At 41.5% G+C, this 27,962-nt stretch overlaps 1 protein-coding gene across 1 annotated transcript; it reads right to left on the reverse strand.

Annotated features, from left to right (window-relative positions):
* Positions 1-13,660: 13,660 nt before the first annotated feature.
* Positions 13,661-25,642, reverse strand: hsd17b12b (hydroxysteroid (17-beta) dehydrogenase 12b). The gene is made up of 10 exons (XM_031848681.1): positions 25,064-25,642; positions 23,817-23,892; positions 22,929-23,036; positions 22,596-22,660; positions 21,857-21,901; positions 21,147-21,181; positions 20,113-20,194; positions 18,337-18,402; positions 18,001-18,150; positions 13,661-16,245 (listed from the first exon to the last, which is right to left on the reverse strand). Exons 2-10 carry the CDS (start codon positions 23,830-23,832, stop codon positions 16,138-16,140), a joined length of 675 nt encoding a protein of 224 aa, XP_031704541.1. The 5' UTR covers positions 23,833-23,892; positions 25,064-25,642; the 3' UTR covers positions 13,661-16,137.
* Between the last annotated feature and the right edge of the window lie 2,320 nt (positions 25,643-27,962).

The following is a 27,962-nucleotide window of genomic DNA, read 5'->3' on the forward strand; positions in this document are numbered from 1 at the left end:
AACAATAACAACAACAAACAATTGTACAGTGTTTTGAATTTTAAAAATATATATTTTTCTTATTTTTGTGTTTTGTTCTTTTAACATTATTTCAAATATATATTTATTTATTTATAGTTATTATATTTATATGAATGCCAAAACAATAGTTAATCAATATAAACTATATATAGGTTTATTATTCAACTGCTCAGCGCCTTAATTCCGGTAAATGTGATCTAATCCCTTTGATGAACATTGTGAATAGCAGGGCCGTGATAATCCGTCCTCCACATGTTAGAGTGGATTTAAACTCAAAGAACATTCACTGCCGTTCTCTCCATCTCCTAGTCTGTGCATCACTATTAGGGTAATGGTGTTCAGCTCATATGTACGCTACAAAATGGATTTAGGATCCATTAGTTTATGAGGCGCAAAATTACATTATCTCCCCCCAATCTGAACTCAGTAGCAGCCATTGGGAGATAAATTATGCTGTAGCGACACCCCCCCTCCCCGATCTGTCAATCAATCCTCTTATCAGTTCGTCTCCCCCAGGGATTGCAATCACCCATTCACTGCATGCTTTAAATGAATGGAAGTGCACTGGCTAATCCATGCAGCATGTTTGGAGACGGATTAATCTGGTTGAGGAAGATATTCTGAAGTGTTGGAAATGCCTGAAGAGAGATAAAAAAGCCTTGTAAAGGCTGGATTGACTAGACTATATTTACACATATGAGAAGATTCTTGATTCAATTTCTGTTGATCAACTTGTCAACCAATCAACTGATTCTTTAAGCACTAATGTAAAATGGTACTGAATATGAGGTGCATCCAGAGTGTTGTCCCCCGTTTAATAACCTTTATAAACATGGTACTTTATGGCTACAGTTACAATTTGAATCTGTACATTCTGAAGGTGGTTGAACTGAAACTTCCAGTGTGGCCTTGGGAGGATGAATTAGGAGTGAAATAGTGAGTCTCTGAAGGTTCAGCTGTACTCCAAATTGGAATCTCTCTTCTCCCTGCTTCATTATCACAACATTCTCTTTGTGTCTGCTTGGAGGCTAATTAAGGGGGGACAGAGAGAGCGAGAGAACAAGACCTCGCTGATGGAAATCAAATGAGAAGGACAGGAATGGGAGAATAGAGGAATAATCAGTCGTCTGATGGGCGCTCACGGTGCCCTTGATGAACAGCGCCAATGCTTTCCTAGAATGGATGAGGCGAACGAAGAAAGTGCCAGGGACAAACTACTAGAATTAGATCTTGTAAGAAAGAGGAGCAAGCCGAGTGTAGGAAGAACCAAGAGTAAGTAGAATGAGCTTAATTTACTGGCCTGAGTCTTAATACGTGTCCACCTACTGCCTCACAGGCAGACCCACATGGCAGGAAATCCACTTGCCAGAATTCAATCTTTCTCCTTTCTTTCAATTTGCACTGCTACAGCAGGCCTTTAATTACTTACTGTCTGTAAGAGGCTATGGAAAGCAAGGTGCCACTACTAATACCGATTCATCTGAAAAACTAGGAATTGCCTTATCCATAAAAAGAAAACTTTAAGAAGTCTTAGACCCAGGGTGACGTCATCAGATGTCTTGTTTTGCCCAATTTATTGACAGTCAACCATTTTCAATTTGCATTATCTAAAAGAAGAAAAACATCAAATCTGAGAAGTTGGAACCCTGCAGAGAACGATTGCTCTTTTTATTCTTTGTTAGAAAAAAATGAAAAACTTCAAAAGGGAGATAAATCAGAAATTCAAACATGACGCAGCATTAAATTAATTACTAAGTAGACTAAAACCAAAACTACAATTAGTTGATTAATTGACAAAGAGGGGGCAGCCCTGCTGATATTTATCAAATATCATTTCAGCTCTGCATGTTTGACTCGGGGAGGTCAGTCAGTCACTTTTAGTTTTCTTTTAAATCTTTTATGACAAGTGACCTTGCAAAGCAGCTTTTGTCAACATCTCTGCATTGTAATTCATGCTAAACGACACACAGCCACGACTGCGCCGCAGTGCAGCGTCATTCAAATTGGTCATCTAATCTAATACCAAAGTCCACTTTATTAAATAAACCGCATCTCAAGCCATCTCTGAATGGAATAAAGTCTCCAAAGCACGGAAGAAAGTCAGATCACAAGCAGCAGCCGTTCTGTTTGAGGTCACCGGTTTAAATGCACAGCGTTGTCAGTCTCCAGTCAGGCCTGCAGGGCGAGGCTATTACGAGCCTTTAAATTCCCCTCTGACTGGCTGTACATTTCAGAGCATGCGGCCATTTGATTAACATGTAGATCAGAGGTCTTCAACAGGGGGTTCGCGGCCCCGGAGGTACTGCAGGGGGTCCGCGAAATTTTTGGTTGATTCGAAAATAAAAAAAACTCTCTAAACATGAATCTGTCCATTATTTTAATAGTTCAGTATTGTATGAAAGATAACAGGTATCTTTATGCATGGCAGTGGTACTAATAGGCTAAAATTAAAACATCAATGTGAATAGCTTGTGTGCATGATTATCATGCAATTGACAGACAATGTTGATATTGGTATTGGTATCAGTTGACAAGGTATGTTTATAAATGGCAGTGGCACGGCCACCCTACTCACTGTACCTGTTTGAAATGAAAACATGAATATATGAACCTGTGTATTATTTGAATAGCTTAGTACTGAATGCACAATAAAGAGGTATGTTTATACATGGCACTAGGCCCATTTAATATAAAACACAATTTTATACAATATATATAGTCTGGGGTCCCTGCTCCATCTCTCTATCAGTTTGGGGGTCCTTGGCCTGAAAAACGTTGAAGACCCCTGATGTAGATGAATGTGCCGGTTTGTCTCTTTTCTCCCGAGCATTCCCAGACACGATGAAAAAACACAATCATGCCAACAGCCCAGGAAGTCCTTTTTGAAAATCTCCATTCACCGAGCCTCCGCTTTCACACGAGAGATCGGAGGCAACAGGTCGCCTATACACACGTCTGGGCTCACTGTGAGAAGACATAATGGCCGTGTACTGTATTGATTTGATAGAAGGGGAGGGGGGTCACATTTACATTTCAGAGTTGAGCTGTAAAGAAAGAGTTATTTGTCTGCGAGGTAGAAGAGAAAAAAAAGAGGGTAAAACAAATAGGGACTTGAGACAAGGGTGAGTGCTGTTTGAATGACACTACAGTTTGTTTACTGCATTAGTCCGTCGATGGATGTTCTATGAAGCTCTTATTCTGAAATCGCTTTGAAACACAATTCTACAGACACACAATCGCTAGTGAATAAAGTGTTGACACTTTGTGATGTAAAAAGCGGGTTTGATATGATGATGCGCTGTCACGTGATGGATGAAGCACCACGCTTAACACACACACACACACACGTAACGATGCAGCTAATATAAATAACTGCTCAGGTTTGGGATCACAAGACAAACGAGACAGAAGACATGGAAGAAAAGTGTGCAAAAAACAAATGGTAAAGATAGCTTTATCTAAGGAGGGCGGCATGTTTAAGTCTTAAACTCAAGCTTAAATCCAAACAACATATACTGCTCACTGCTAATCTGGTCTGTCACCATGGATCTGCTTTTCCAACACAGAGATTTGATAGTTTGATATTTTCACGGTACAATAACCATCTCTGAAAATATCACGGTTTCATGGTCTTACACCATTATTGTTATTATTAGTTACAATGACCCTTAATAACGAAATGAGAACATTTAAATAAACAGATTTCTAAACCTGAAGGCGTGTAACTTTAATATGTTTTATAACTGAAGATTGTTTTGTTTACATGTTAGCAGTACTATAGGTTGTTAAATTAACTACTAAATAAAAACCATCATCAGCTTTGAGCTATTCAAATAATGTGCTATGATTATTAACAATTACTGAAGGTGAGCGGGAGTCCAGCCAGACTGCCCCCGTCTGTACCTTTAACTCACACACACACTCACTTATTTCAGGTTTTTTGTCAACACCTTGGATAAGCAAATTTACACGGTGATACTGCGGTAAATCGTTTCAACTTTAAATACGCTTAAACGGAGATCATCTTTGTTCTTCCTGGTATACCAAATAGGAGGATGGAAATAACACAGCTGGTGCGGCAATTTCTTGCCAAGTGTCTTCATCTGTTTGGCAGGTGGACAACCATCAGATCTGCAGCATCTCTTTACGTAATCACCACCACCACCATGGAGAGGGGGTTTGGGATAAATGTATACATGGCTGAATCATGATGCATACAATGGTAGATATAAGAAACTGTTTGGAACAAGTAACAAATGCTCAATGTCTGGAACAACACATATGAGAGGATTTTGTGAGGTGGTAATACATTGCTGTTGTTTAACTTCCTACAAGCTCTAAGCAGTTTATAATACAAAATTAAAACAACTAATGCTGATTTATTTTATTTTTTTAAATCAAAGCAAGTATTTTTAAAAAACACCATCATTCATTTCTTAATCATTTTAATTGTCTTTATTTGTTTATCTATAGTTTGTCATTTTTACATTTCTTTATTTTATTTAACGCAATGGTGCGTGGCCGATATGCAAGTTTAGATATCAAAAATGTTATCTGAACATCTCTGTTCACGTCAACTACATTTGTTGTAAGTGTAATAAAACCTTTATGGGTAAAAGGCCAATGTTTTATCAATACACAAATCTGCTCTGTCAGCAGTCTCTCATCCACCACTGCTACGCTTCGCATGGGCACGGCGTGCTAGCTCGGCTAATGGCGAACTGTTACAAACAAGCTAAAAGAAAAGCTGTCCAGAACTAGTCTAACTGCTGATAAACAAGATTGGTGGGCGGTTGGAAAGGTTAATGATTTCAACTGAGACGTGGTGGTTTTCATAAAGATGGCAGCCTTCTTATATGCTCGCATGTATAATTATAATGTCCTCATTACGGGACAAAAATGCTGCTATGCTATATGAATGGAATAAAATGACAAAGAGGTACAAAATGTGAGGTGGTTTTAAAATAAAACGTAATGTTAACCTTAATCTTGATATGGCACATTGGAGGGAACTAAGAAATACTGACATCCTGCTAATCAGAAAAATGCTCACATGGGTTGTTTTGCGAGGCAATGACAAACACTGAACAGTACTTTCTCATTCTGTTTGCAGGTCAAATGGACCAGAGACAGGAGCCAAAGTGTTCCAATTTCAAATGTTTAAAACTAATCCAAAGGGCACTTTGTGTGAATTGTAATTTGAGCTGAGCCCACATTGCTGTGGGTGCTCACGACAACAATCCTCTTGGGGTCACTGAGGCCCACAAACCCCTTCCACCAATATGAGATGTAAATTAGTTGCAACACCATTTGATTTGAACAAAAAAAACTTCAGACGGTATAAACTGACCCAGATGCAGGGATGCACAGGATAAATACAGAATTCAAACTGCGAAATTGTCATAATCAACATGTTTACCATCTCATAGCACATAATGACCAGCATTTTTCTAGGAGGAAATGACAGGGTATATCAGAGTCAATGACTCGAGGGTTACTTTGCCGGAAGCTGAGATTTCTGGCTTTTAAAGCTCCATTTTCAACCTGTACTGGATGTAATTAAGATAAAAATACTGATCTCTGAGGGGGGGGGGGGACGAAGGATGTTAAAAGTTGGTGTCTGCTGTCATTAAAGCAAAGTTCACACTACACAGCTTTCAAAGAGCCGGCATCTTGGATTACGGCCGTCGCCATGTTGTTTTTTCGTAACCAATGGACGGAAGTTACCAAATTGTGGTGGCATGCGGAGGAGTGACGTAGAAACGACCTGTCAATCACAGTAGCCCCGCCCTAAAGCATCCCCTGCTTTATGGTCTGTTTGACTCTCAATGGAGCATAATTTACTAAATGAACATCATGCTGTATTGAAGAAGACTTGAAACTAGAGATTGAGACCATAAACTCATGTTTACAATGTTTACTGAGGTAATAAATCAAGAGACAAGTAGAGTCATTTTCTCATAGACTTCTATACAATCTGACTTTTTTTTTCTTTTTTTTTTTGCAACTAGAGGAGTCGCCCCCTGCTGGTCAGTAGAGATAATGCAAGTTTTAAGACACTGCAGACCCGAAGGTTGCCGCCTGCTCACACACTACAAGATCCTTCATCTGGAATCCCCAATGACGTCTCCAAACTACGTTTTGTCACAAAAACTCACGCGAGAAGTGACACAGCGTCAACTCGCCGTGTCTCCCTAGCACAGTGCTGCTGATAACAGAGCTAACAGCTAACGTTAACGGAGTTTCCATTGAGTTGCATTATGATGCGTTCAAGCTCCATTTAGTAAAAATTAACATTGCCGAAGTCAATGATAAAGCTGTCATGATGTGTTCAAATGTTTTGTGTAAAATTAAGTTTTTGCCGTGAAACTTGAATAAATACAGTTTAACAGAGATGTTTTCACAGCAATATAAAATAGATATTAGTGAGGGAATTAGGACTCGTTTAAACTTCCAAACACTAGCTCTAAGCAGCTCATGATATATAATTAAAACTATTAATTTTGAATTTTTGATGGGTTACACCATCTTTGGGGTGGTTGACTCTAAAACCTTAGTCTGGAGGCTTTCTGTCCCTTATAGTTCTTAGGAAGAAAAACTGCAAAAGTCGGAAAAGGAATAAGCAGGTCGAACTTAAAAAAATAGGAATCAGCCAAGAAAATTGCAATTGGTGTATCTAGTCTTTGCACAGTTGACACATAGAGCTCCAGTCCACTCAATGTGTGCGTGATGAGCCAAAAAGTGTCGGTGATTAGACAATTAGGGCTAAAGTTGTGTAATGTGAAGTAGGCATAAGGCTCAGTAGTTTCTACTTGTTCATCGATACAGCACTGCGTCATCACATTGAAGCTGTAAATATTCTCTATTTTCAAAGTTGGCTCCGTGCTGAGGTAATGGGAATGTTTGCAATCTATTGCCTCAATTTCTCTCGGGAGTCCAAGTCTCGGCACACTCAATATGCACCAGTCACTTTCATTCATGATTGGGTAACTATGGCCAACTAAGATCCACAGGAACCACAGGAAATACAATAAAGATACTTATTATCTCTCGGATGGTGTAGAAATATTTCATTATAGACTCTTCGGGTCTCTAAACACTGCACTTCTCCTCATTTTCATTTAACAGTTACCGGCTGCGCAGTGTTTCTGCTGTGTGTCGGATTCATTGAACAAATAGGAAATTCAATGAACTAAAAACGGTCCTATGTCATGCATTTATTGTAGTGCCCCCAACCACTGTTGCTCCATGTGCTCACAGAGAAAGTGGAAAGCTCACATTGAAACCTCCGGCCATCATCAGTGATATGCTAAATGAGGTCACATCACACAAACAGCGGCAGATTTGTGTGTATGAAGAGATTGGTACGGCCTTAAACTCCACAACATTAGCTGTTAATTCACAGTAATTGATGTAAGCTACTACAAAGCTACTGATAGAAGTCCAGCTGTGCAATATCTAACTTGCAGACTCACCTTATCAAACTGAATTTAGCCCGGTGTGTCTGACCAGCAGTACAGCAATTACAAAACTGACACAGAGCACCGATCAGATAGCAGCTGTACGCCTCGCTGTGTGGAAGTGACTGGGATCATTCTTTTATGTGTCAGGTACCTAAACATTGCTTTCCAAACTGTGTAAAACAAAAACAAAAATTTGATGCAGCAAAAAATTCCAGAATTTAATGTATATAGAATATAAACAGAACTGAATGGAATAGATCTGCCCCGTTGTCACAGATATGCGATCCAGCTGTTTGAGTCGGAATCAGCTGGATATGTTACCCAGCATCGGTGCATTGCTCTGTTGTGTCATCCAGTTACGAATAACTGCATTGCCTTAAGAGTTTTTGGAAACATAAATGTTGTTTGTTATAAATATTGAAGCAGAAGACAACTTTGCTTTCAGAAAGCATGACTCTAATTTGCATACCTGACACTTAAAAAAACAGTAAAAAAATAAATAAAAAGGGAAAAAAAGAAATGGACCATTTGATATGTGAACAGAAAAAAGGCAACAACATCAAGCAGTAATATCGGACTTGAGAGCAATACTTTTTTTTTTAGATGTCTGAAACATTGTTAAAACTTATGTTCCTTTAAAAATAAATCCCTTCTCAGTTTTTGTTTTCGTTCCACTTACAAGCCGTATAGTCCTGTTAGATTGCTCGCCTCTCTCCTCTCATCCAACAAAAAAGGAACGGCTGATTGCTTTGGGGCAGACAAAGTCCCACAGAGTCGCTCAATTATTGACTTTGCTAAGTCAACCTTTAACGTACAAATCCTGCTCAGACTCTTGTCCTTGTGGTGGCCGAGGGCCCGCTGAAGGCACGCATTCAGCTCACAGCCCAGCAGACATTAATTCCTCTCCATCTTCACACTCAATTTAGTCTTGAATGTTCCTGCCAATATGGCTGAGCCTTGGAAATAGAAGTGGTAAATTATACAAATAACCTCTTAATAGCATGCCGTGCCCAAATGAAGTGAACCCGCCAACGCGGCGGCAATATGCGGCTGCGGCAAGTGAAATGGAAGGGCGAGTCCAATCATGTACGTACATGTGCTCAGTGAGCAGACTGTGGTGGCATTATGAGGACTGGTGCCCATAACAAGTGAGTATCCACAGTGTCTTGTTAGTTTGTCATATCTTAGTGTCTCCATCCTCACAAAGCAACAATCCAGAGTCTGTGGCAACGAAGAAAAAATAATTCAATTCAGCGCTTCTGTTTGACCCCATGACTGATGTGTCAAGACCCAAGTGGTTTGAGATTTTCAAAAAAGGGAAATAAAATGTGGGTCAGGGTTATATTATGAGTTGCTGTGAATACATATATCACCAGAACGGCTGGCATGAATCAGAATTTGTCAGTAAATTGTCCTTCAGAGTTGCTAAAGAATTGTAAAAGGGACATATTTATTCACTTTTTCAAGATGCATAACTGCTCTCAGGCAGCCGCTTCACGTAGAACAGATTTATTGTGTGAATAAAGAGTATGTTCAAAGTTGATGTGTCATGTCAGACTCTGAGCTTGTCATCCCCCCCCCCCTCCTCCACCGGCCTGCAAGCAAACAGTGATTTCGGCACGGCAGCAACCCGGTGGAGTGACGATGATAAACTGTCCCACGGGGAGGGTGAACTTGGACTCGGAGCCTACAGGTGAGTCCTGGGGTGAAGGTGGGATTCATCAAATGCGAAAAATAGAACCAGCAGCAAGTTTTATGCAGCAGCGTTAAAGCAGAGTTGGCAAATCGGCCGACGGCGTCGACCACCACGTTTCCATACCACGAGGAATATACTTCTTTAAAGTGAGTTGGGGTGGATTAATCAAAAGCCATGCAATCCACTGGATATGCAGCAGCAGCAGGGTCAGACACATCAGCCATGCAGCAGACTATTATTAATTTAAACAATAAAATCACAAGACCTGCAGGCCTGGAGCAAACAATCTCCTCATCAGCGATAAGAGGCACATGGTCGTCATGGGTATAAGGTTGACAATGAAGGAGAAAACGTAGAACAGGAGCTCAGCAGCTTGGATGCAATTATGATGTGAAGAATAGTATGGAAAAACGTCACATAAACCCATTTTTATTGAGTTTAAGCAAGTATATCGCCTGCTGCAGACTGAATATGAAGCGTGTGTGGAGAAATTATGAATGGGACTATTTTTATGTTTTCAGTTAAGCAGATGTTAGTTATGATAATGGTCTGTGGCCAAGACAAGAGTTTGCTCAAGCCTAAGTAGACTTTTACTCTACATACTAGACCCAAGCTGGAATTGAGCAAACCATCCAAAAACAACAGCAACAATGTTAAGGGTGTACTACATGCCAAATCAATTCTACCCACAACAGCTGTTTAGCCACGTTGTATTACAATAGGAGGGGATTGTAACTCACATGCATGGCAAGCAACAACCAAAAGAAAAACCAGTGCAACCACCAGAATTTCCACAGTTGAAATCAGTGCAAATGCAACACACAGGTAAGTTTTTACCAAAAGGAGAGGGGGGAAAGACGTACCTTGATGGAGTGATGCTGAAACAAACAAACAAACTTTTGAAGAATTGTTGATGTTGTAAACTCCACTTCCGGTCGTGAAAACTCCCCTTGCCATTGAAGTAACCACCTAAAGCCGATCGTCCTGAAGCCACACTGTCGCACACTCTGCAGGTTAGTTTGCGGTTAACAGCGGTGCTGCAGAGAGTGTTGACACAGCTTAGCGGGTGAGCAGCATCACACAGTTTAAAAAAATAATAATAAACGCCACCATGATGGAAAGGGTGTGTTTGATATCGCGACCAGCAGGGTGGTCATCATGTGTGAAGCTGCCTCCATTTGTAGGATAAATTCAGAGGATAAGTTGAAACCTGAAACAGACTGGAATGATCAGTCGAGCATGAATGTCCATTCTTGACTTTGGGATTAGTTTAATTAAATTTAAATTTAACTTGAAGTATTTTAAAAAGCCCTACATATAACTAAAAGTATAAAATAATATCTCTCCATTCTAAACTAACTTTAACTTTCCCCTGAATTTAACTGGACCATAAGTGTCTCTGTGTTGATTGATTAATTGATTTTGTCAAATGTTATTTATATGTTTCATGGATTTAGGCTGTACGTGCCACGGAGCATATAGTGACACAATAATATCATACAATGTGTTTAAACAAAGACTAACAATTTAAAAGACAGAGAATACTTTGTTGCGTGCCACATACAAGGCAACAATATGCGTGTTTCCAAAGAAAAGAAAGTGATTGACATTGTTTTGTCCATCCCTTAGGGTCCGCAATCCGCTCCCATCAATTGTTGCTGTCATGTGTGTTTTGTATTAAATTTTGTTCTTGAAAGTTCAATAAGGTATTATATTAAAAAAAACATGATTGACAAGTAAACAGAAGAGAGAAGTAGAACGTATGAAAACTAAAACAGTCGTCAGTCCTCACTGTCCACGCTCTGTCTAAATAATTAGATTATGCAAAACATGCCTGTTTTCTCATGTCTCCTTACCAAAACAAAGCATTTTAAGAAATCTATAATAGGCAATATACTGTTATTTTTCTCACAGCATGACATAAAGGACATAAAGGTATATTATTAAAAGTAAATTAAACTATTAAATGTCTTGTCTATCTACAAAGCACTATAACACAGAGGCAAAGGTCACATGTGTGCATGCACTTAGGTTGCTGTTGTCCATGCTTTCCCGCCATGTGACATTCAGAAAATGTAGTATAGCTATTGAATCTTTTATGAAAGACGAATGGCCTGTTTGAAACAGCACAGTCATTCCACAGAGCTTCACGGTGGGGGGGGGGGGATATCCTTAATCAAAAGGGAGATGTTTTTGTCTAATCTAGGCCAGAAAGTTAAAGAAACCCTGCAGCGTGGAGCGTGTTTTCAGCTGTCACGTGTGTGTAACTGCAGAGTGCCTTCGGTCTCACAAGTGGAAATTTGGGGGAAGCAGGACATCTGAGGACACTGAACCAAATGTCTTTTGAGAAATGCTCCACTAAAATCAATATTAGTTCTGTCACCTTCGAATGAGAATGTCCTGAATGTGATATCTGTGCAGAGTTTGCTTGTCCTCTCGTGGGGTTTCTTCCTCCCACAGGCCGTACACACTTCAGCAACCATAGAGATAGCATAGGAGTGGAGGGACGTTAAACTGTTTTCCGTAGTCATTTGACACATATACAAAAGAAAATGGCGATTGCTGTTCGGCTGGTTGTTATCAGTGAGGGGCAAGTAAAGTGAAACGAATCAATCGTCCTTTCTGCAAATGCTATTTCGTTCATTTTCTCTAGCATTTAGCATTAGCAAGCTAGCTAACTAGCCAGCTGTCTGCTAGTTCGCTAACGATGATGTTAATTCCGCCATGCTTTAATGCTACACTAGCTACAGAAAACGAGCCGGACAAAGTTGTCGCTCATCTGGCGAAAGCAATGTGCTTTCCTACGCTGTGACAGGGAGTGTGTGGACGAAGCAGTAAGTAATTTTACTCGTTCACTCTGGCTCTCTACGCTCCGTAACGTCACTACTCCACTGCTTGTTTTAGCCGTTACTGCAAAAACTCACCTGGGTGAGTCCGCGACTTACCGCAAGTCGGTTTGGTTTATACGGAAGTTAGCCCACTACAACAGTCCCAATGGCAACGGTGAACTTAAAAATGGCCGCCGCTCTGTTGATTTGAATGGGACTGTCCGTTCTACTCCTATTTGTTTGTGAGCAACTCTCAGTTGTCTGTATGTCAGTTTAAGTGTGCTTGTCTGTCCGTTGGTCCTGTAATAGACTGGTGACCTGTTCTGGGAATCACCCCAGCACCCTCTCGCTCCATGGACAGAAATGTGTGAGTACAGATGGATGTTTAGAATTGGTGGAATATACAACGGCTTTAGCTGCACAGTGGCAAACTAAGAGGAGATTGCTTCAAATAACTTTCACCTGTGCATCAATACTCAACACCTATCGTCAGTAGTGGTGGAGTGAATATCCAGGCTTTGACTCTCTGTAAATATCAACAAAACTCTTTTGTTATTAGTTAAATAAAACACTGTTATGTAATTATGTTGAGAAAAATGTGATTTGTAGAAAAAGTGTGTTTATTCATTGGCTAATTAAATTTAGATTAGGAGTTTATAAATGATTAAACAGCGGTAGACTCAAGTCTGTTGGACCACAGAAAAGAAAACAGCCTGTAACCTCAGCCGCACTGCAGTGATCACCGAATTAACTGAAGAATAAAGCAGAAGCGAAAGAGTTGTTTTTATGCAGTTATTTGAGTTTTTTTAAGGCTCCTTCACAAAAAAAAGCAGATATTCAGATAACAACCGGAAATCAAACGGGCTGCAGCTGGCATACAGTATCTGTAATTGAATACATTTATGCAGCAGACATCTGCAGAGTGTATTTCTCAAAAATATTTTTCTGAAAATCGAGAAACTACAAAACCGTTTACATCCTCGATTCAAAGAACTGCTCATTCATCCTGTAAAAGCTGCTTTGAAATTGTTTGTTTTTGCCATTTTGAAACTGAAAAGTATCACATGTTGTTTGCAGAGATGACGCAGACGACATGGAGCTTGACTGTGAGAGGGGGAAAAAAGCCCCTGATGATACTCAACATGGTGGGAATGAATTGGTCACAGGAGGACTGATTTAGTCACAAAAAAGAGGGAGGCGGGAAAAAAATCCACAGTTAGAAGGGTGAAATTTTGTTTTATTGTAGAGCCCAAGGAGGGAGGGGGGGGGGGGGGGGATTAATGTGCTGTGGCCTCATGATTCATGAGTGCCTATTTGGTTTGTTTCTCTGAAAATGAATTTATGGTTCAATTGTATCAGACGTACAGATTGCAGGTTTCAATATGCAGTCAGGCTGGACTGAGAGGAGGGATTGTTGTATAGTACATTATAGTTTGTGTTATTTCGCTATAAAAAAAGTGTATCAATAGTGCCCCCACATGGAAAGGCCTGAAAGATACTAATGGCTTTCTGTAAGCCACCATTAAAAACACAGCTTTTAGTGCGTGATTTCAAACACCATTGATATGAGACTTGATGCAGATGTTTAAGTTGTCAACATAACATTTTATAGATTATTTTTGCATTAAAAATAAAGGAAACAGACCACGAAACATATTAGAACAGCTTTATGATTCATTTCAAAATCTTAGCAGCAGGCAATGTGTACAACTTTGCATTGTGAAAGTAAAGCTTTGCAGAAAACCACTACACAACTAAGCATATTTACTTTGAAAATAAAGATAAAGTTTTTTTTAAGTATCTTTTGACCAGCTCCATCACAAGTCTTTACTGTCTTGACTCGGTGCGGTCTCGTCCACCAGTGGTGACGTTGTTTTACCAAAAACTTCACCGCAGACACGGGTTTAAATTCAGCACAGTCTGCACCCGTAAAATACTGTCGACATCCGTTGGTCTCAAAAACTGATTATTTTTTTTTTTTTGCAGGGAAGCCAAATAGGTCAAACATGTCACAGCGATGAACAAACGCTCCTCTTGAGGAGCTCATCTGGTGCTCCTCCTCAGGCTCTCCACGGTCTGCAGGAAGGACCGCAGGGCTTGGTCCTCCTCCAGGGTGGAGCAGTCCTCCTCCTCCTCCTCGATGATGCCACACTGCACGCAGCGGAGGCGGGGCTCGCGTTGTCCGGCCCTGCAGACACAAGCTGTGGCCAGGGACTGGGGGAACTCCTCCATCACCAAAGGCAGCAGATGGGCAGGGAGCGTGTCCATGCTGGTCGCCATGGTGAACGGTGGCCCAAATGAGAGGATGACGTGGGGTGCTGACGGCGAGGCTCGAGAGTAGAAGCGTCGTGGGATCTTAAAGCCTCTTTGTTAACAAATTCTGGTGCATCTGATCAGCCGTTTCCACAAGTTTTTGGTGGAGATGATTAAGAAGAAAAAAAATAAATAAATTCTTCAAATATGAAATACTGAAATGAGTGAGAGCCGTTTAATATTCAGTCCTGGAGGTTCTGCTTGATGAGATGATTTGAGAGATCCTGTTGCTGCTGCCCTTCGCTCTGGAGCTCTGCTGTGAAATCACAGTGAGTGAGTGCGAGTCAGAGTGTGCCGTGGACTCTTTATATACATCTCTACGCACTCCCACTCGCTTCTTCCTTTGGGCATCCCTCCACACACACGCACACAAACAGCTCCACTCCCCCCTCCTACATTCTCAGCGATGACACACTTCCGCAGCTTCCATACCGGTGCACCGGAATCATCTCCCAGAAAGTGTTGGCATGGGAACCGGACGGCGAGGTTGGGGAGGGAAGAGGCAGAGAAGGAGAAGGCAACACATTTGCATGGACTGTGAAGATGATGAATAATGGCACAAACCACTCGAGGGAGTTATATGAGCTGATCAGTAACAGTGTGTGTGTGTGTGTGTGTATGTATGAGGCGTTTGTATTACACACAAGACTGTCGATTTTGGAGTTTGATGGTATCAGACAGAGATACACATTAGGAGATTTACAGATACTTTTACATGCGATGTCTGACTCCAAACTCCCATATTTCCTCGTTAGGAAATAAAAACCTGAACTGTTCTCTTATCAGGCCTTTCAATAACTTCAGCATAATATCGGCTAATACGTGTTCCCTTCCAGGCTCTAAATCTTGCAGCCATGTGATTCAAAACGCAGGTGACAAGAAAGGTGAAACCGAGCAAAAGAAGACAGCAGACAGATGACTGAAGTTATCCCAATTTATTGAGAACAAAATGCAATTCAGTTTTCCAGGTGTTCTGGTTTGGAACTTTAAGGACCTCAGGATAGAAAATCGTGCCAAACAATGACAACGGTTTTAAAGAAGGAAATCTATTTAGTTTGTGAACAAAGCGCACATTTTCATATTCCAGCAAAGCATCTCCGTCTGTGCTGGTCATTCATCTGCAGAGCCTCCTCCTCCTAAATGTTCCACAGATGAAATGTGGTTTGGTGAAATTAAACATGTGGACCCGTCACCGCCCCGTCAACGCCCCCGAGAAAAAGTTAAGATGAAAAAAGCAAACAAGAGACCTTCAATGATTTTGGTGCTCAAGAAATAAAAAAGGAAGCTATTAATGTCACAAAAACACCCATTTCCGCCTTTTAAATCTAATTAAGTATTGTTCAAGTGCTGCAGAAAGTGTTAACAGTAAGTAAATACCACCTGCAGTGTTCTACTGAACAGCTTTAAGCGAGTAAACAGAGATGAAAGACGACCCACATACACGGAGGCCTCCACCCTCACGTCCAAATGATCTGCACCTCTCCCCTCACCATCCAGGCTTCATTTTTAAAAATCACGTTTCGCAGACAGACGGGTGGTTTGGGGAATTCTTTTTAGTTTCCACATTAGCGTTCCCTTCGTTAAAGCCGATCACTCCGATGAGGAGCGCCACTTTGTTCGGTATTTTTCACAGAACCGCTCGGATTGAACACACGTGACGGCGGCATGACTGGGAGTTATCGGGAGGGGAGGGAGACCGAGGCGTTGCCCAGAAACTGTCACATTTTCTCTTTCTACGGTCCCGCCAAGGCGGCAAGTCGGGGCGAGTCGTTAACACAGTTGGTCCCCTCCGTCCCCGGCCGCCAAGCAGATCCGTCTAACCCTGCTTCTGCTTCTTAAGGTAGTGAGCTCGCTGAGACAAACACACCCCCATCACATAGCTGTTGAGGATCCTGGCAGGGAGCAGAGCAGTAGTCACCCAGCCCTGTGGAGGGAAATAACATGGTCAGCCGGTGGCATTTAAACAACAGATTAACATTCATTATTCATTTCCGAACCACAGAAGCAACAATTGTGGCAAACGAATGAAAATGCAGCCAATTGTGTTGTTTTAATGCCGATGGTGGTATTCGTTGGCACAGGCCTCTCCGGTAGCATCTCACAGAGAAATTTAATTTTGGTGAACTTATCTTTCTGGACAAATTCAACAAATACGCAATTATTTTTTCATATATTGCGCATTAGTAGGCAGTAGAAAAAAAAAAAAGAAGCAATAAAATCTTTTCTGCTTTAGCCGTAATGAAGGTTAACTCGGCTTTAACTCAAACAGTACGGCAGTGCTTCCTTCTAAAGAAACCTTGGGTTTTTAATCTTCTTCAGTAAGTAGCAGCTTTATGAAGCATCATAAATGGTTCTTTCATTGACTTACCATATTCACTTAATCACCAATACAGATTTCCTCTTAATTGCATTATTTAAATTTCTCACACTGATTTACTTTAAAGCTGGAATGTGTTATTTTTTTCGAAATTGATATATAATTAAATCCATATAATGAATTATGGACATGGTTGAGAGGGGTAATACACTCTTTGGAGCGTGCTTCACTTTCATATCCATTTAGTTTTATTACCGGCGGCGACAGTGCGGAGCTCGTGTGGTTTTGACCTTGTGACGCTGTGTGTGTGGTTCATGGCACGATGTGGTGCTGGAGCTACTGCAGGAGTGGTGTTCAGTACTTTGTGCCAGGTGTTTGTATTTCACTTCGTCTGTCTGTGGACCCATTTTGACAGCAACAGTGTCACAACCGTGTAAGATGCTGCCACGAAACTTTACAGGCGTGGAGTTGATTATTATGATTATTATTTAGGTTTCCAGATTGCAGCAGTCTAAATTACATCCTGGTGAATTGCGGATTATAACTGGGGAAGGCAGAGCTGTACTGCACAAGTGAAGAGAGAGGGATTATCAGATAATCAGAGCAGACGCTACAAGCTTGTGGTTTAGCTAAATATAAAGGCCGGTGACAGAGTTTACCTCATCGGCAACCAAACGCACCGAATCAACAGAGGCTGGCTTATGTCGAACGATTTATTGACCCCATGCGCACTGTAACGATCGGTGCCGTTATTGATGTGCATATCAAGAAACTTGATCATTAATATGCAGGTCACACACAGTGAAGACTATGAAGAAATGAAGACGCCTGAACTAACCGAACTCAACTTGTGTTTCCGTCTCACTTCTGATGCTCGTGTCTCCGCAGAGTAATCGCAGTATCAGGATGCACACAGTACTAGACGGTAGTAGAGGAGCATCCCACTGCATCATTTCAGAGGATGTTTACCTCATGATAGATGCTTTTTAGCAACCGTTGACACATTAAATCAGTGAGTAGAGATGAGCAGGTAGGAAGCTCTTTATGTGTAAAGTGAACTTGGAGCCACTTCCCTCCTGTTGCCATGACAGACCTCGACTATTACTCCGTTACTGTGGAGCAGTCGTGTTAAAATGAAACATTTGACAGCCATTCAGATTGTCAGATTTCAAGTGCTCATGCTCATTATAGAGAGAGGGATTGCAATGTGGACTGCAATGTGCGGAGGAAGATCTGGCGTCTTGCTTTGTGTGAAATTCAAAAGGAAGCCCGAAGTGACGATCTGGGAGAAGGAAAGTACACGCCGTGTCTTTATATCAGACACTTTGTTTTGTGTTCCTAGCATTACATACCAAGACTTACCAAAATGGCATGGGGCAGGTAGCCATTGGTCTGGGTCTGCAGCCCCACGGTATGGAGCTCGGCTGAAACGTACCGCTCGGGACTGGGCTTGTCCAGCGTGGGCCGCCGGATTTTACTCAGCTTGGTTGCGACAAAAAATGGCAGAACACTCTGGTGGGGGGGGAGGAAAAGACACAGAAATGAACAATGTGTCTAGTTTCATATCTTGGTTAAGTGTTTTTCTGAAGCCTTAAGGACGTTCCTACAAATTGCATTTCTAACCATCATTATGAAGCAGCAGACTTCATTAAAAGGCCCGTGTGCTCACAGCAGATGAACGAAGGTTGGTTCATTTACCTGGATGATGATGCCGTTGTTTTTGTATTCAGCTTGCAGTCCTCGAGAAAAGAAGTCCACAAATGCCTACATTGAATAAAGGCAGGTCGTTAAGGCCAAAACTACAGTTCCAGTAAAAGAAGAAAGGAGGAGAAAAAAAAAAAAAAAAAGGAAAAAAGGATGGCACCGTTGGATTTTTATTCCCAAAAGAACAAGAACACTTCGAGTACAAAATCTGCAGTCCTAAAGCGAGCTAAGAGGAAATACGTGCACAAAGAGTTCAAGTACAATGGGCTTTCGCAATGTTAACGGCAGGTGTAATGAACTGAGACGATCGTTAAATTAGGCATTAAAATGAAGATTCATCCTTGATGGATTTTGGATGCACTTTTTAAACTTGCATTGCTGACACCTGAGTTTAGAAGATAGAAAATGACCCGGTGTTAAGACACCAGCAAATTAATCAGTTAAAGTGTGTGTGTTTTTTTTTTAGGCTAACAAAACACACACGAGACAGCCATATGCTCCTGTAAACATTTTTAATTGGTACACTACCTCGGGACCCGAGTTAGTCACCCACTTTATTATTTTTGCAACAATTAAAACAGCAAATATGAAAAAGGACGATCCCTAACTTCATCCATATATATACACACACACATACATACATACATACATACATACACACACACACACACACACACACATATATACATACACACATATATACATACACACACACATACACATACACACACACATACATACACACACACACACATATATACATACATATATACATACATACATACACATACACACACACACACACATACACATATATATACATACACACACACATACATATACACACACACACACACACATATACACACACACACACAATGTGTTGGATTTTACAGTAGAATGAAGTATTTAGACTATTGTATTGGGGAGAGAGGTCTAAGAGAAATCTACCCGGACTCCCCGCCCGTTATTGAATCGTCTTTGACATTAAACATCAACATACACACCACCCAGCAATCATCCGCGCATATCTGTATATGATGAAAATGCCAAAGAAAATAAGAAATTATTAATTTATAGGTTATGTAGAATAAGCATCACTTTGTTATAGATTGCTGCTGACTTTAATTGAAAACCATGACGGAGATGGGTTTGCCTTTTTCAGGGTTTATTACGTTAAATTCGACTGAATTCTTCTTTGTTGGAGGGCCTGCTATTTCTACCGCAGTATCGGCACGAGGTAGCGGACTTGCTCTGGCTGAAGGGAAGGCTGGAGCACATTCATTTCTCCTCCATTGTTGTTCAGAACTTGCAGCCTACATGTAGGATCTAAAGGTTGGTCTTTGAGGGTACTTGACCCCGCCCCCTCCTTCACTACGATTGGACGGCTGGGTAAACGAGTGACACGTGTGACAGTGAAACGTTGAACGTGTTTCAGCTCTCGGTGACCAGAAAAAAAAAAAAAAAACAACCCAAAAATGTGCAGCGCTCCCATTGCAAAGAATTCAAAAAGGAAAGGAACGTGAGCGTAGCGGTTGCTTGTAAACGAATGCTGTTGGCTCGTCAATAATGCAGGCGTTGCAACTGCCCCAGTCGATTCGTTTAACCTCAATGTGTATTATGAGACGGAACGATGCACCACATGAGAACAAAGACGGATTTGTCCTCACGGACCACAGTATATTGTGTAGTGTAAACCGTTTATGATGCCGGGATGCGTTTATAGACAACACGTCAGCTAAAAGGTCATAAACGGTGTACTGCAATTACCTTGGAGGCGGAGTAGACGGTGAGCAGAGGAACAGGGTACATCCCGCTGGCAGACGAGATGTTGAGGATGGCCCCCTTCTTCCTGGAAACGGGAATATAAGCAGAAGCTCATTTATACTGACAGGCAACGCAAAGCACGAGAGAAGGGGGGGGGGGGGCAACAACCACTGAAAACCAATCCCAGTAGAGGACACGGCACTTTGTGTGCTTGCAAGCTGGAAACTGCTCTCGTCGTACATCAAAGCAGAGCAGGTAGATATTGATAAGATCAAAAGGACCGGTTAGATCCATATTCAAACATTTGGCTTTCATACAATATTGAATCTAAACTAGAGGCAGATGATGTTTGGAGGAATAAAATCATTTCGTACGTGTAATGACGGCGTAGCAAGCAAAGGTTTCACTCAGCCACAACAAAACTGATCAGAAAATTGTATAAATCAGCTGTAATGCAGATAGATAGATAGATAGATAGATAAAGATTTATACGTTCCATCACATCACAATAACTTAAATGCAGAGTATACAGTATGTATTCTCTATCGTACTATCCTATAGTCAAATATAGTTTTCATGCACGCATATTTCAGTGAAGTTCTGATATTACATGTTGATAAGTGAGTTTTAGAAGGTGTTGGTATATATTTTTTTTTTTGTTTTTAATCTCTGGACAGAGCAAGGCTAACGGTTTCCCCCGTTTCCAGTCTTTGTGCTAAGCTAAGCCTCCAGCTTCATCTTTAACAAACAGATATGAGAGCAGTATCAATTTTCTCCCCTTTCTCTTGGCACAAAATAAATAAGCATATTTCCCAAAACTCCTTTACAACAGTTATGCAGTGCATTACATACAACTATTCATGTTTAAAATGAGGAATGATTTAAACACAACCCTATAAAACAATGACATAATAAGACGGCATCATTTTCAACTCAAAGCACTATGTGCACCTTTGTGCTTGTGTTAATTATTAGAGATTCACAGACATCAGTAATGCCTCAACAGATCAATTAGTGCTAATGTCAGACAAACTTACCTCTCAACCATTCGAGGTAATACGAGACGTGTCATCTGCAGAAACAACAGAGAGCGAGAGAGAGAGAGGGGGGGGGGGTGACAAGTGTGAGAGCATAGACAGACAACAAAAAAGTTAATTAGCGTGTGTGTGGGTGTGTGTGGGTGGAGGTGTGTGTGGGTTGCGTGTGGAGAGGTGGTCGAGGAGGGAAGAGAAACAAAGAGAGGAAATGATAATGATAGCACAGGGAGCCGTTTGAAGAAATATTGAATGACATAAATTAAGTGTAAAGAGAGTGGGTGGACTTTTAGCTGTTGCTCTGGGAACATGGAGAAGAGACCTACTACGCTTTATGTCCTCCTGCTGCTTATGTGTGTCTTTATTATTGCTATCATCTGTGGGACTACCTGTCAGCGGATCTCAAGCCACCTCAGCCACTTGAATCCACTTAATTACTCGAAGGCAACACAGACGTCACAGCGAGACGTTCGACAAACAGGGAGCCCGCGTTGTGCCGACTGAAGCACTTACTTAATGATCCCCGCTAGCTATCTCCAAGTTAACTATACCAGAGTATTTCAGCACATTTTCACACCCTTCAAACTCAGCCACTTTCAATTATTTTGAACTTTAAGGAAAGAAAGTGTCGTGCCACATAGACACGAGGCTGTATGTGCCTCTAGTAAATTTGATTTCCTCTTAGGCAGCCTTTTTAAAGTCATAACACTCACCTGGCACACGGACGTGATGTTAATGTTGACTATGGTGTCGATGAACTGCAACAAGAAGATCAGGAGCATTACTACAACTTGGGGTGAGGCTGCGTTTGTGCATCATTTTTCGGAAATATAAACAATTCTGTTCAAGAATCAACTGCAGGTGTTAAAGATGGTGTAAATGATTTTACATCCGGGCACCAAACACACAGAGAGACTTCTCTCACATGTGATCTTTCTAATTATGTATTTTTACGGTCTCATACTTCAACAGTTTTACAACAAAATTAGTCTTTTTTTTTTAACGTGTAAAATGATCTTTTAAATTGACAAACACCATATGTCTAATTCATGGCAGAATTCTAACGGATTCAGAATTTTCCTCTCGTGTGCTACAGCTACACTTCACTTCTGCACGTCCTGCACTTTTGCCTCTTGTGGCCTCTTTTCAGCAGCAGGCTCGCTTCAGGTAAGCAACGTCCTGCAACTACAATAAGTCGGCACGTTTCCAGTCACACCAGATAAAATAAAAGTACAATATTGAATCAGTTTATTCAACAAAAGGCAGAAAACTGATGTGAGCATATAAAGTATACTGGAGCTAGATTTGACCCAAATAAGATGTGCTTAAAAAGACATAATGGGATGTACTTAATCACCGCTTCTATTCCTTTCAATCTTGTAAAATGTTTTCCAGACATTTCATCCGTCAATATAATAATTGATACCTTCACGGCGGATAGCTTTGACTTACCGTGTCGAGATTGGGGACGTTGAGGAAGAAGTCGGGGTAAGAATATGATGTTCCAACATTGTTCACTGTTAACAAGAGGAAACAAGAACAGTGACATTGAATGTCAAACTGATGGATGAGAAGGAAAGGGCCATTTCTGTGATGTGGAGTTCAGCATGTTATTCCTCTTTCCAATCTTAGGAGGGCAGCAAAGGGCTGAAGAATTAACCTTTCTGATTACATTCAACATTTCACTGCATCCCTGATGTCTGCAGGTCTTAATTCAGATTGAATGTGTAATCTCCTACGACCGTCTAATTCACTTCTATGAACAGTGAGACGAGCGAGTCTTACCCAATACTCCGATCTCCAGTCCCGCAAGTCCATCTTCAATCCTAGAGTAGATATCTACAGAGCTGAAGTCTGCTGCGATCGTTTTGGTCTCCACGCCGCATTTGCTCGCTGAAAGCACGAAACACGTCAATTTTGCACATGTGTAAAGCAAAGAAAGACCGCAAACATCAGCGCTCACTTGCATAGAGCGCTTATGAATGACCACATCGCTGGCAAACAGTCACTTTGGAAAAGGGAAGACCAGAGGAGAGGAGAGAGAGAGGGGGGGAAGAAGAAAAAAAATTAAACCCTGAAATAATCCTTCATCAACGAGGATATCCCTCCCTGAAGAGGCAGCTTTCATTTAATTGGACAGATTCACTTTCAGCTCCAGCAGGAGGCTTTACTGCCTCACAGCGAAGGAGCATAACAGTCCCGCTGAATCTCCACTCAATGAGGGGATCGCTCGTGAAAAAACACGCAATTCAATGCAATATCATTTCATCGGAGTCATTTAGCCCCGTTGGACCGTCGCACAGTGCAACATGGATGCAACATTTGGGGTTGAGGATGAATGAGGCTGAGTGGCAGCATGGATCAGTGAGACTGAACGCCACTCCAGCAGCTGTCATACCGAACACATGCACTACATTAGTCATGTGCCTCCCGACCAAAAGTCCTGTTGATTTCCCTCCACTGTGAGATGTGGGATTAGTTAGACTGATGGATTAAATGGAGTAATATTGAGCTACATATTGTATTTCAACGTGATGAATATACGCTACGCGTCAAAAAAAAAAAAAAAACACCCATCCTCACTCTCGATTGATTCTGGCAGCATTTTTTTGTCTGCATTTACACCGCATGTTTAACAAACTAATGAATTAAGTTACTATTCATAGAACTCACAGATCGCCTTGGACATGTCGTCCAGCTTCTCCTGAGAGCGGCTGATCAGCACGATGGAGAAGCCTCTGCGGGCGAGCTGCAAACAGGAAATAAACATGTCAACAAAGGCGACACGCGTGTGCAATTCACAGTGGAAGTGGCATTAAACAAAAGGTGTGTGTGTATGGAACATCAAATCATTCATAAAGGAGAGTTCAGTCACTGTATTCGTAGTTCTGTAAACTTGTTTTCCGTATTTGATTTGCACCTGTAGTTTCTATTCAAAATGTCAAACGGGTTTCTTGTTTGCGTCTTGAAGATTTAGGCTTCTGCCTGTAAACTGCAGGTTTGTGCATTCACCTCCACTTCAAGCCTAATTCTACGAGAAGCACGGCGAATAACTGAGCACGAGCATCCGTCTGCCCGGTGACGTCACAAAAGGAGGTCGCCGGTGAGGGAGAGAGGGTTGGTCTTCAGGTTTTGACCAATCAATGACGACCCCCGTCAATCGGTCACCAAAACAAAATGCATCACGTGCAAAACCTTTATTTTAAAGTAACCGTTTAGAAACAGGTTTTCATGTAGGGCTGTCCTAGTCAGGTACTAAATGATTACTTAGAGATTAAAGGGGACATATAATGCTCATTTTCAGGTACAAACTTGTATTTTTGGGTTTCTACTAGAACATGTTTACATGCTTTAATGTTTTAAAAAAAAACTTTTCTCATACGGGTCACATAAATATATCTGTATTCTTCCTCTGTCTGGAACGCTCCGTTTTATCGCCTGTCTCTTTAAGCCGCCACTCCCAAAAAAACAAAAAACAAGTCTGCTCCGATTGGCTTGCGAGAAAAATATGGCGTACTTTTGTAAAGGTGTTTCTCAGGCTGTGGTTAGAGCGGTGTATGTTAATGAGCCGGCATGTGACAGAGGAAAGGGAGACAAATCTGACAGAGTTGTCGTATTTCACATTTTTTGTGTGTTGATAGCTGCTCCAGACACCCAAATGTATGTGCACAAAATGCACAAACTTGAGAAGAATAGTTTACAGAATCCTAAATATTCAGCCTCACGTAAGAAAACCTGCAAGAAATGAACCCGAATATACAAACCTTCAAAACAGACAAATTCACAGCGACAAAACTGCATTTAAACACACCCACTCCTATGTTTTTGAGCACAACTTTAGGAAGTATTTAATATTCCGTATGTGTTTGACAGAAACAGAGAAACTCCGCCCCTGTGGGTGAGGTAAGGAGGAATCTTACCTCCTCAGCATAAGCTTTCCCAATCCCATCTGTGGCTCCTGTCACAACTAAAATGGAGAAGGAGGACAGACAGAGACGGAGTTAGCAGGACAAATGATGTAATGTTCTGAATCAAAACTAAAAACGCAGACGTCAATAAGGCAACATGTGCTTCTCTATGTTCACTGGAGGATTCCCGCTACAAGAACAAGCTATAGATTCTTAACATGAACATAAAACTGTCCGGCTCGTTATTACGCTTTCTTTAAATACGTTTATACTTCTACAGTCGCCAAAGTAAGTGGACACCCAAACATCACACCAGTAAGTGATTGTTGGACACCTCATCAAACCAACGGGCATTAATCTGCTGCTGAAACAGCCTCCATGTAAGAACAGACAAAGAGCGCCACCCACAGGAACTTCAGCACCACAGGAATCCAATGATTCAAAGACGTCAGAGTTATGGACTGGTCGACTGACCAAGTGATCCCTGGAAAGTGCAGCGCAAGGACAAAAAGAAAAACACAGAATGACTTTGGAGGGTGAAGGGCTGAACGTCGGTGTGGATAGATGAGTATACACGGAGAGCAGCCGAGGTGAATAAGGAGGACAAACAGGGGGGGGGGGGGGGGGGCGAGGTCCTCTCTGTCATCAGTGGCAGTCCAGCGAACGGATGCCCTGGAATTGACTGGCACAAACAGCGGCGGCGGCCTATTCTTAGCAATCCCCATCTTTAGGAAGGAGCTGTTCATCACACCGCTGGCTAAATATAACGAAGCGGACAAGAGGAGAGCGAGGACGTGACCCCGTTTAACCTGTAAAGCTCTACTTAAAGAGATTCTTCTTCTCTTCGTGTCAACTTGCGTGTTCTTCTTCTTCTTCGTCTTTTTAAGTGTCAACAAGTAATTATTAATAGTATTCTGTTCCAATTATGTTTTCCTGCATTGTGGTGTGGACCTACTTGTGGGAGTGAAGTGCACTTCAGATGGGAATATTGGTGGTTCGGTTCAAACCACATCAGTCTGCTTGGGTGCACTGAGCAGCGGGGGCCTCTAGGGGCCTCTAGCGGGGCTCTCAGACTCCTACGCTCATTAAATACTACACGCGAGGAGCACCGACATAAGTGCAGTATACAAAACAAACTTAGTCTCAGGAAACTAAAGAGAAAGACACTATAGAAAGAATCATTATAGAACTCAGTGGCAGAAGTAGAGACAGCAAACTGCACAATGTGCATCCTAAATATTTTTTTGAATATTTGTTGCATTAGTGATGTATATATAAATATTGCAGTCAGTTCTGGAACCAGACACCGCTGCTCGTGTGTCGGTGCGTTTATTAGAGCATATTCTGTCAACGATGAATTGAGGGCGGACGTGATGACGATTGAGATTCAAATTCTGTATCAAATTAAACACAAACCATAAAGAATTTTATTGGTCATAAAATCTTTCATGACTGCATAGTACAAGGTGGCTGAAATGGCAACCGTGGTTTCAGTTTGGCCAATCAAATGCTGACGCCTTTAAGAGTTAGCGGGGTCTGCTGCCGGGCACATAAAATCTATGGACTTATTGTTTCACACTAAAGCTTCGTTCATTTAGTTTTTATATGCTGGGACAAAGATCATCTTCTACGGAGGCCAGAATAACACTAGCACTTGGTGTTTTTAGTCTCACTTGTTATAATATATAAACTGCGGATGAAACAACTTTTTGCCACCTTAACTCTGGCTATCTGCCAACACAGAGCACCAAACAGCCTTGATAACAAACCTGGCGTATTGGCTTAGTGCAATCCTAATTAAATATGTATTTTTTTTTTATTTGAGAATTATATGGCAGAGCAGTACACACACCTGATCACTGCTGCTTTCATGAGATGTTTGTGCTTTTGCCGCAAACGTCCAATACAAATATCCCCACAGAGAGCTTTGTTCTTCTGAGGATACTCTTAATTCCTTCCCTTACTCATCTGTGGATCTACCCTTCGCCGTGCCTGTGTCCCCTTTCCGTGTGATCTTCCTCAGTACAGATGATGCCGAGCATCCTCTGGGGCTGCGGCAGAGCCAAGCGGGGGGGGGGGGTGACAAACACGAAACACGGGGGATCCTGGGGGCAACTAAAAATAGCACAGAGGAGAAGGGGGGGCGATGTCGGGTCTGCAGGCACGATGATGAGGGAAACATGGGCCGGGGTTATTTTTAGATGTATCAGAATGTTTTGCAGTCGGAACAGAAAAAACAAACAAAAAAAAAAGCTTTTACAGCCGAGTGCATGTTCCCTTCAGTCAAATAAAACCAGGTCTATTTCAAGAAGCGCTGTCTTCTGCTGAATGTAGGTTAGACTGGCTAGCTGCTCTAATGGTGGCGCTACTGCTGCGTGCCACCGTTTTTGGGGGCGTTGGGTTTGATAGCCGGTAACATTCCATTGTTGAAAATAATTGAAGGACTGGGAATAAATCGTCTCTTTCTGCGCCCAAAATAAAAGCCAGAGTCCTGCCCTACTTCCAGACTCGCTTTCTCTTTCCGCTGGAGGAGGAGGAGGAGGGGGGGGCTTTCATGCAGAAATAATTGGTGGCGGACATGTTTAGTTAATTCTACCAATGACTACAATTAGGGATGTTTAGGGGATATTTTGTGACACCGACAGGCTTTTGTTCATTAAGCAATTTGAGTTTTAATACACACTTTAAATGAAGGAACCTAGCGCTAAACGAGTTTTGCACTAATGCACATGTTAGAAGATTTAAAACGGACTTTACATTTAAATCAGACAGCATGCGGACATATGACGTCGTTATAAAAGCGCTGAGATGATTGTGAGCAATAGAGACTTGGCTGTGACTTTCTTTTTAGATACTAAAAATGATTAAAGCATTGTCTCAGATAGCAAGACGCCATTCATTCATTCATTCG

Source organism: Anarrhichthys ocellatus, unplaced genomic scaffold, assembly GCF_004355925.1.
Source record: "Anarrhichthys ocellatus isolate YVR2014 unplaced genomic scaffold, GSC_Weel_1.0 scaffold8, whole genome shotgun sequence".
Lineage (NCBI taxonomy): Eukaryota > Metazoa > Chordata > Actinopteri > Perciformes > Anarhichadidae > Anarrhichthys > Anarrhichthys ocellatus.